General features: G+C 56.6%; 1 protein-coding gene across 1 annotated transcript in view; it reads left to right on the forward strand.

Annotated features, from left to right (window-relative positions):
* The window catches only part of MPP1 (membrane protein, palmitoylated 1, 55kDa), a 12,213-nt gene extending 3,529 nt beyond the window's left edge, over positions 1–8,684 (forward strand). The window contains exons 5-11 of the mRNA XM_010287855.1: positions 2,855–3,051; positions 3,328–3,434; positions 4,321–4,401; positions 5,014–5,094; positions 5,562–5,764; positions 6,387–6,461; positions 8,325–8,684. Coding sequence (XP_010286157.1) covers positions 2,855–3,051; positions 3,328–3,434; positions 4,321–4,401; positions 5,014–5,094; positions 5,562–5,764; positions 6,387–6,461; positions 8,325–8,501 — 921 coding nt within the window. The 3' untranslated portion in view covers positions 8,502–8,684. The remainder of the gene's footprint in view (positions 1–2,854; positions 3,052–3,327; positions 3,435–4,320; positions 4,402–5,013; positions 5,095–5,561; positions 5,765–6,386; positions 6,462–8,324) is intronic.
* Positions 8,685–10,235: the final 1,551 nt, after the last annotated feature.

Consider the following 10,235-nt stretch of genomic DNA (forward strand, 5'->3'; position numbering starts at 1 on the left):
CCAGCCGCCGGCGCGGCCTGCCACTACCAGGGTGGGGGTGACGTGCTGTGGCAGGGGGTGACCCCTGCCTGCCTTTGCCTTTGAAGTCCTGCTGTGGCCGAGATAGATTCTCGGGTTAGTGAGGAGGGCTGGCTCTTCTGCCAAGAATTCAGTGCATGGTGGCTGGGATGCTGTCCTGCCTCTGCGTGCAGGAGCCACCCCCGCGCAGCCCCCCTGTTGTGGACAGGCAGGACTGGGAGGGGGAGCCAAAAGAGGGTGGGGGCTGAGTGGGGCTGGGATGGGCTGGGGGAGCCCATGTCACCCTTGTTCCTTACACAGAGCAACTGAAGTTTCTGAACGGGATGGCAAGTGAAAAGTGTCTCTGTTTCTTGCTCAGCCCATGCTGTCCCATTCCAGCTCAGCCAGCCTCGCACATGTTTGTTTAACACGAGCCCATGTCTGCCCTTCCCTGCTGTCCATCAGCCCTCCCTGGCCTGACCCAGCCAGCTCCCCTCAGCCAGGCCAGGCGAAAAGTTACTTCTGGGAAAAAGAACACAGTTGCTGTGTGCTGGCCATGGGCTCAGGGAAGGACACAAGGACAAACTCCTTCCCAGCAACAGTTGTCCTCCCTCTTGCTTTGTCCAGGGCCATGGTGGTGCCTGCTCCCCAGAACCACAGTTCACAGGCTGCCCGTGTCTCTGCTAGTTGCAGTCTACCACTGAGAGTGGACTTCTGACTTTGTTTCAATGCCTGGATCTCCATGATCACCTTTGTATCAGGGCCTGGCAGGCAAGACAGTGCAGATCTAGCATCACAATGCCCCCGTGCCCTGGCTTGCCTTGCAGCCTGGCAGCCAGCCACTTTGAGGCCAACTGAGTGTCTCTTGGAGCAGGTCTGCTTGAGAGTATCCTAATGAGAAGCAGCACTGAGAACTCGGGGCTCTCAAGGTCACCTCCAGCCTGTTCCCAGGTGCAAACCACAGCCTTTTGACTTTAAGGACTGGGGCTTCTCATGCTGGAGCCTGCTCAGTAGCTGGGCTTCCAGCCCCAGAGATGGGTCTGGCAGCAGGCAGGCAGATAGCTTGCTGTCTGTGGGTAATGTCTGATGCTAACTCCTAACTGGTGTAAGGGAGGGTCTTTGCAAAAGTGACCTGGCTCTGTCTTGCTTGGAGTACCAGGGCTGTGGGAGCAGAGGACAGGACATAGGCATCACCCACATGATTCCCTTTGCCCACTTGCTGCGTTTCTGGGATAAATAACTTGACAAGGTTGTGCTCAGGGGAAGCCTGCATTAGCGCAAGCATGAGGCTGGGTCTGATAGTGCTGCTTCCCCTGTAGAAGGATCTCCTGCCAGGGGCATGACTGCTGGGCAGCCCCAGGCACGCCACCGGCTCAGGGCCCAGCACTCTTTTGAGTGGTCACAGAAGTCTCAAACAACATGGACCACCCATGACTTGTGGGACAGCCTGGAGGGCTTCACATGATGGCTGGGGGCTCCCAGCAGCCTCAGGCCCACAGGACAAAAAAACCTAGGAGGGGAAGAAGGGCAGTGTGAGGTTTGTGCTTAGCCACAGCCTTACTTTGTTCCCTAAACCCTGCCTTTTGCTCCCCATCCTCCATACCCTCCCCCCACTTGAGTTCTGACCTGGTCCTGATCTTGCTGGCTACACCGGCCAGAGACAAATTACAGCTGCAGCAGCACTTTAGATGAGGAACGGTTAATTCAGGCACTGAGAGCAAGTGGGAATGCAGAAAACGCTGGGTGCAGATGCGTGGTCTGCCCTCCTTCCAGGGGGTAGGTGACTCTCGTCCATCCTGTTGCTCTCTGACCGTCTGTTCTTCCTGGAAACAGCCTTCCTGGAAAACAGGTCCATGTGCAAAAGCCACATGCTGTTTCTCTCCTGACCTTGCAAAGACGTTCAGGGGCAGCAAGAGCCCAGGGGCACCTGGCTGCCTGCTGGCTTCAGAGGGGCTTGAGACCAGGGGGAAGCAGTAGGGTGGGCTGCCCCAGCGGGAACAGGTGCTGTAGACTCTCTCCCAAAGAGTTGAGCAAGCAGAAGGGACAGGGAAAGGCCACTTTCTCATGCCTTTCTGGTCCCCAGGGCTTCCTCAGCCCCAGGAGGGTGACACAGTGGCCTGGGAAGCAGCAGCAGCTCATTCCAGTTGCAGCTGTGATGAACATGATGTTGCAAGAGTAGCTGATGCTGAAGAGGCCAGGACAGACCCAAGCAGGGATGGACACAACTTGGCTCCCCGAAGGCCCTGTGCCATGCAGGGGAGTGCCTGGTGCTGGGGAGAGGCCAGGGCACAGCAGCTGGGGCTGCTGCAGAGATGTGGCCTTCCCTCAGGTCCCCAGGACGTGGTGGTGCATTGTGGCGATGGCTCCTCTTTGCTTGCCCCATTGCAGACCCCAGTTGCTGTTGCACCATTTGGTCCAGGTGGTGGGACTCCTCTCTGGCTGGCTTGGCTCATCAGCACTGTGCAGCACCCGGGGTAGTGCAGGGGAGCTACACGTCGGGATTTGAGCACCAGCTGCGAGGCGTGCAGGCCTGCCGAGAGGCAGCAGCCATTTCACTGCTCCCAGTAGGGTCAAGATGCTGTCCTCCTCCCTCCCTCACCCACCAGCGCATCTCACTGCAGCTGCATGCCCAAGAGCTTCCCCCGCACAAGGCTTTGTGCATCTCCTTTCTCCCCACCCAGCCTCATGGGGCCTGGAGAGCAGCAGGGGCTGGGGTCCCTCCTGGAGCAGGGACCTTGTGCCTGGAGCCGGCTCTGCAGTCACTGCTGGGGGGTGCAGTGTGGTGCTGGGAGCTGGACACAACCGAGTTCAGCCACCCTGCATGGCCATATTGACTCCAGCTCACTCTCTTTTGCAGATGTTCATGAGGGCACAGTTTGACTATGACCCAAAAAAAGACAACCTGATCCCCTGCAAGGAAGCGGGGCTGAAGTTTCAGACTGGTGACGTGATTCAAATCATAAACAAGGATGACAGCAACTGGTGGCAGGGCCGGGTGGAGGGCTCCTGCACCGAGTCGGCAGGACTCATCCCTTCTCCAGAGCTGCAGGAGTGGTAGGTCCCTGGATTTGTCCAGAAAGGCTGGATCTGGGAGTAGAGGGGTGAAGAGTGACCATGTGCTACCAGGAGTGTGACCGCTTTGGGTAACACCAGCATCACTGGCTGGGAAAACAAGGCAAACGTTGCCTTCATCTGCCTCAGGGTGAGCCTTTACCTGTCCCAGCAGCCACTCTGCTTCTCTTGCCCTTGCATGTCTGAGGGACAATCCCGCTGCTCCCCCAGGGCTTGGGGTGACAGCTGGATCATGGTGGTGTCCTCCTTTCTTGGCAGGCGTGTGGCGAGCGTCACCCAGTCCAGTCAGAGCGAATCCCCGAGCTGTAGCCCCTTTGGGAAGAAGAAGAAGTGCAAAGATAAATACCTGGCAAAGCACAGCTCAAGTAAGTGTGAGCAGGGTGATGGGGTCCGTCCCCAGCCCTGGCCACTTCTGCCTCTGGGCAGGGGCAGGTCTCTGCAGGAGTCAGACCAAACGGCCCAGCTGTATTGGCAGTGGGACCTTGGGGGGATGCCCCACACTGTTTTTTGAGTCACTTCTCCAAAGTTCTCACGTCCCTCAGGTGGCCACAGCTGCGTCCCCATGCAGCTCTGTAGTGCACGAGGCCAGGGCTGGCTCACGCAGGAGCCGGGCACCGAGCTCCCGTGCTCTCCTGCAGCGACAATCCCTGGCACGCCTGGCCCTGAGCTGGTTGGGAGGTCAGGCTCCTGGGCCCTCCAACCCCACAGGCTGCTGAACACAGGGCATGCAGTGGACTTAATTGCTGCTCAGCAATTAGGGAGCAGCCTGAACTGCTCCCCACAGCTGCCAAGCGCTGTCCCTGGTGGGGCAGGGAGCCTCATGCTAAGCATGCCCTGGGCCGGCAAAGGCAGGTGCATGAGGACATGCTGGCTCCTAGCCCAGCCTGCAGCTCCAACCAGCAACAAACAAGGCCATAAATCAGCAAAATAAATAAAGCTCCTGCAGCAACAAGCTGCAGCATCCTGCCGTCTCCCCACCCAGCTCCCAGGTCCTACTGTCCTGAGCAGAATTACTGAGCAAGAGAAGCCCTGGCTTCTCCTTTGGCGGCTGCTGGTCCAGCTCCCCAGCACCCTCTCCGAAGGCTGCTGCCCTCTTCCCTGAGCAGCCAAACAGGGACGAGCTCCCAGCCCCGTCCTCATGGCTCCTTCCATTTTGCCCAAGGATGTGGCTTTGGTCTGACACAATATGGTCCTGCTGCTGCGGCCAAGCCAGCTCTGACCACTCACTGTCTCGTTTTTCCTCCACCCCAGTTTTTGACCAGCTGGATGTGGTTTCGTATGAGGAGGTGGTGAGGCTGCCTGCTTTCAAGAGGAAGACCCTGGTGCTCATCGGTAAGTCCTGCCCCAGGCATCCTCTGCAGCACAGGGGCTGCGTGTGGTGGGTCCCAGGGAGAACCAGGACTGGACAGTGGCTGGGGCACTGCTGTCCTTCAAAACCTAGTAAGCTCTGGGGAGCATTTCTTCTGCCTGCAGCAGTCACCAAGCAGGCTGACCTCCTCCATGCAGCATTGTGCATGGTCTGGCACCTGCGCTGCAATGCTGAGGTAGAGTTAATTCAGGAGTTTCCAGTTCCTAAGTATCTTTATGGGTAATTTCTGTTAAAAGCAGCTCTGGTCTGTGCAGTTGCAGCAAAGCAAGCACTCCCACACTGTGAGGGCCGAGCACTTGGTGGACATGGGCAGTCCACACAGCCCAGCCGTGCTGGCCGCTCAGCAGGCACCGGTCCCATCTCCAGATGGAGCTGGAGGTGAGTGTGCCCAGAGCAGGGAGAGCCTTTTCCAGAGCTGGAACACACCACAGACCAGCTCAGAAAGCAGATTGTGGGCAAGGTCGCAGGAGCTCTGCACCTTTCCTCAGACCCAGAGCTGCAGAGAGTCCCCAGCATCTCCTCCCAGGCTTCTCTGAGCCCAGCTCCAGCATCTGTCCATCCCTCCTCCTCTGCAGGGGCCAGCGGCGTGGGCCGTAGCCACATCAAGAATGCTCTGCTCAGCAACAACCCAGAGAAGTTCATGTACCCACCTCCATGTAAGTACCCAGCCAGGGTGGAGGGCGCAGAATAGGGCATGTTTCCTTGAGCCAGGACCTTCAGACAGCAGATGGGAGGTGGGGAGATGTTCCTTCAGCACCACTCAGCCCCCAGTGTCAGAGGCCACCGTGGAGGGCACTGCAGGGTCCCCCTGCTTGCTGTCCCATAGGCTGAACCTGCCCACAGATGGCTGCAGGGCTGCTACCACCCACACTGCAGAGACGCCTCACTCTTCACATCCCAGTGGCTCTCCTCTGGCTGGCTGAGTTCCCTACTTGTCCCAACCAGGAATGAGTTGAAAGGGGATTAGTACAGCCTAGTCTTGAGGTACACAGGTCCTGCACGCCCTAGCCCCATGTTGAAAAAAGGAAGGCAAGATGCTCGGGTCACCCAGAGCAGAGGCTGCCTGCTCCACTCTGTTCCCCAGTCCTGGGGACCAGCACTCACCATATCCCTCCCTCCCCAGACACCACACGCCCCCAGAAGAAGAATGAGGTGGACGGGAAGGACTACTACTTTGTGTCCACCGAGGAGATGACCCGGGATATCTCAGCCAACGAGTTCCTGGAGTTTGGAAGCTACCAGGGAAACATGTTTGGCACCAAGTTTGAAACAGTGCACAAGATTCACCAACAGGACAAAGTTGCTATTTTGGACATTGAGCCCCAGGTAGGGAGCTGGGGAAAGGGTGGGCAGGATGGGGGCTGCCACAGATGGAGGTACCTGTGTGCTGGCTGTGACTGGCCCTGCCTTCCCCAGTGCATGGCCCACCCTCCCATCCCAAAGGAAAAAGCCAGGGAGTGCTGGGGTGGCATTTCCATTCCCAAGACATGAGTGCAGTGAGGGTATTCCCCATCACAGGACACACCTGGCTATGACAGCAAGGCCAGGGCAAGGCTGCTGTGGGAGTCGGGGTGCAGGGCAGCATGGGCCTCACACAAGGACCCTTTCCCATCTCCGACACGAAGTGTGTGGATGCTGCTTTGCAAAGCGGCATTTGTGTCCAGTACCAGCCCAGAAGCAGGGATGGGGCTGCTGTTATGTCCTCTCCCATGAGGTACAACGGAAACCATGCTGGGACCCCTGCTCCAGCTTCACCCAACTGCCCCCACATCACCAAACTACCCCCCGGCTCAGGACACCACCCAGAGAGCCCATGGCCTCAGACTAGGGCTGGCCCCTTTACCCACCGCTGCATCACAGGCACCATGACACCCTGGCAGGGGTGCAGCATGGGGTAGTGGGGGACAGGAATGGCCACACTCTGGTAACTACACCTCTCTCTCCACAGACCCTGAAGATCGTCCGCACAGCTGAGCTCTCCCCGTTCATAGTCTTCATTGCCCCAACAGACAAGGCAGAGCAGGTGGGTGGCAGGGCACCGAGGCCGAGTCCCCCTCTGGCCAGGCTTGCTGGCCTGCGGCATGGGGACAAGGAGCCCACTGCAGCAGACCAGGGCTCTCTTCCTGCTCCACAGCAGCTTTTCCTGTCTGCACTGATTTTTGTGGTCCAGGAGGGCAGGGCAGCTTCCTCAGACCAGACCTAAGAAACAGGAATTGGTGATTCCTGCAGCCGTAGACTCTCTCCCAGATTGACACCCCCACAGCAACCATCATTCCTGAAGCATAATCAGCCACTAACATACAGCGCAGGACACAGCCCAGCACCCAGGCCCATCTCCAGCTGCAGCAGAGCTGCGGCAGGAACATTTATCCTGCCATCAGCTATGCAAATGGGACACAAACAGCAGCTCCTTTCATTCTTTGCCTCATTAGGTTGCTCATCCCTCCAAAATCAGGATAAAAGCAGCACTTACGCCACAGTTAACTCATGCAGTGCCAAGCACCACAAGGCTGGCAGCCACACACTGCCATTTCCCAGGAAGCCCCGAATGCAGGGCGCAGTGCTGCCTACCCTGCCCTGCCGCAGCTGGGACCAGCTCCCCTGAGGGCTAACCTCTGCAGGGAGACGGAAAGCGATGGGAGAACAGGGGAACCCACAGAGCTGTGCTCCCGGACTCATGGCCAGCCAAGGCCACCTCTCCCAACCTATTAATTTGGGGTTCATAACACTTAAGATACAAATAGTTTGCAGGGAGGATCTTATGCAGCCTTCGGAGCAAGCACTGCATAGGCATTTAGACACAAACAGCAGCATTAGAGTAACGTAACACTAGAGTCATGTTAACTTGCAGAGGATTGTAAAGCCATATGCAGACAGCGGAGGGGGGAAAGGGGAGGCAAGTGTCGGGGCAGAAAGGGCAGTGGGCAGCCTGCTGCCCCCACCTCCATGCCCCATCACCCACTGCTGCTTCCAGACAGGAATTAACTCCTGCCGCAGTGGGCAGGGCCAGCCCCGCTGGTGCAGGCACTATATATAGCTAGCTGCCACAGCTCAGGTAACCGCTTACCAGAAAGGATGCGACAGAGCCAAAATGTGACCCGGCAGAGCTCACATCACCCAGGCAAACTGCATAGTGCTCTCCCCTCTCCACCTCCAAGAGCTGCCAGGCAACACACAGCAGAGCACAGCACCCCAAGCTCATCCCCACCCCCAGGCACAGAAGCAGGGAGCAGTCTGCATTTCAAGCTCCGTTAGGGAGCATGTAGAAATCGGTCTGGACTTCACTGTTGAGGGCACAGCTGCCTGCAGGGACAGACTCCTGGGATGCCTGGGCTAGCTGGGGAGCTGTGCAGACTAACCACACCAGCAGGAGGGGGCAGGCAGCTTCGCTTTTACTGTGAAGAAATGTAACTATCCCACCCAAAACCAGTAGAGTGAAGCTGGTACAACTCTGCCAGCCAGTGCTGCCTTGGTCAAAAGCCACTGGGAAGGGACCATCTTGCAGGGATCCTACCTTGAAACCAGCCTTCAGCCTTGAGCTGGCTATATTGTATAGCGTAGCAACAAGCAGCCTGCTGCTCGGTGAACCTTCTCCCAGGATGCTGACACAAAACATTTTAAAGATCAATACAAGACCAAGCAGGTCTGGCCTCACTCAAGCAGGAAACGGATGCTCCAGTATTGCACAGAAGTCCAGCAAAAACACACATGCTCCCAGAGATGACACAACAGTTCCTAGCTTGTCAGACAAGCTGCAGGGATGCTCTGTGCTGTAAGTTTAGCCGTCACTTGAGTTGTTTTGGTGGTGGGAGGGAGTTTGCCTGTTGGGGAGACTGTGCAATTTCCCTCCTCCCCAGCCTCCTGAGCACTCTTCCATTTCTTGCAGTCAGAGGCTTTGCAGCAGCTGCAGAAGGATTCAGAGAGCATCCGGAGCCGATACGCACACTACTTTGACCTCTCACTGGTCAACAACGGGGTGGAAGAAAGCCTCCAGCTGCTGCAGGAAGCCTTTGAGCAGGCCTGCAGCTCTCCACAGTGGGTGCCCGTGTCCTGGGTCTACTGACAGGGCATCCATCCCAGCCGCTTCCCATCAACCATCCTACAGCCATGGGGAGAAACCTCCTCAGCTTCCCTTGATCCACACACAGCCCAGTGCAACTCCCTTCCTCTGCTGCTCCACGGACATGGTCTCGGTTGACATGCACACAGGGTGTCTGGCTCGCCTCTCCCAAGGGAATGCAGGACAGGGGCTGCCCAGGGGATGGCTGCCTGCCATGGCACTGCAAGGCAGTGCTAAGTTAACAGCTACAGCAGAGCCCAGGGCACCCCACTAGCTCAGAGCACAGCTCCCCACCTCACCCTGCTGTGGCACCCGGCCAGTCTTCTCTGCATCGGTCCCAAGGGAAATGGTAGAGCCGGGTCTTCCCAAGCAGATGTTCCCTGCCATTGCAGGAGTGCACACTGCACCACAAACACCTTGAAAGCCTGGCTGGTGTCTGCAAGGCTTCAAGGAAGCCCACAACTCAGGAGGCTTTACACAGACCCCGTCAGAGATCCTACATCCAAGGGTTTCCCTCACAAATGGGGAAGAGCAGAAAAAGGTGAGCATGGATTTGACAAAGGTGAAGCACACCACCACCACAACACAGCTATTGCCCTGTGTTCCAAGGTGGGAGTTTTACAATTCACCCTGTGCAACTGTAGTTGTGAAAACTCACTGTATTTAAATTCTCACCATGCAGCCTTGGGTTGTTACCACCTGGCTGGCAAAACTTGGCAGCAGCTGAGGAAGTCCTACAGACCAAACCTCACAGGGACAGTTCAACAGGTAAATTAGATCCAGCCACAAGTATGTTGCATGCAGTAGAAACAGTGTCTCTATATAAAGATCATCCAGGCATGTTTTCCAGAGTCTAGGGTGTCTCGCACACTGTATGCAAACATAAAAGCCACCCGCACAAAGGGGTTCCTTCTTCTGCAGGTGTGTACTGATGCACAAGCCCCACCATGACCATGTCTGGGAAGCATCACCATGGCTCCTGGACAAACCATAACCATGATTTAGGTGAAAGAATCTCATTTGTGTGTTCAGCAGTCAGCTAGGGGAAGGGGGTTAAGAAGTCTTGTGCAATTTCTTAAGGATGCCAAAAATAAAATCTCTTGATGTGCAATAGGGACCTTGGTTCTGATCCACTGCAGGGAAACAATGAGCAGCAATAAACATGTGCTGAAACGTTGCTGTGTCTGGTGTTTTACCTCTTCAGCTGAGCACTTGCTCATAGCTACAACTCTGTTCCCACCTCCCTGACCCTAACACACTCAAGGTTAGGCAGGCCAGGACCAAACAGTCCCTCCATCCAGACACCATCAGACCCCTCCAGCAGCTCACTCCAGCACAGGCAAAGGACAGAGATCAGCTTTCAGGCATACATCCCAGGGGGTTTTACAGAAGTGGAGGGTGGCCCCATAGCACCTGCAAAGTCCTGACCAGTAACAAAGGTCCCTCCAGTGATGGTCCACATCAGTATGACTTCTCTGCACCAGCAGCTTCTTTAGGAGAACGGCATGAAGGTTGGGCAGAAGGGGCAGCCATTTGCCTGCCCAGCTGCAGCATGCATATCTGTTAAGCTGCATCCCCTCCCCCTGAACAAACCGCTGACCTCTTACAGGAGCCAGATGAGCAAGAAAATCACCCATTCAAAAATAGGGCTTTTATTTTTATGTAAAAAAAGAGTAAATAAAAATGGAGTTTTTCCCGCTCAGGTTCTGACAGCCACCTGCTGCTGGCCCCACTGCC

The sequence above is a fragment of the Phaethon lepturus genome, unplaced genomic scaffold (genome assembly GCF_000687285.1).
Source record: "Phaethon lepturus isolate BGI_N335 unplaced genomic scaffold, ASM68728v1 scaffold35065, whole genome shotgun sequence".
NCBI lineage: Eukaryota > Metazoa > Chordata > Aves > Phaethontiformes > Phaethontidae > Phaethon > Phaethon lepturus.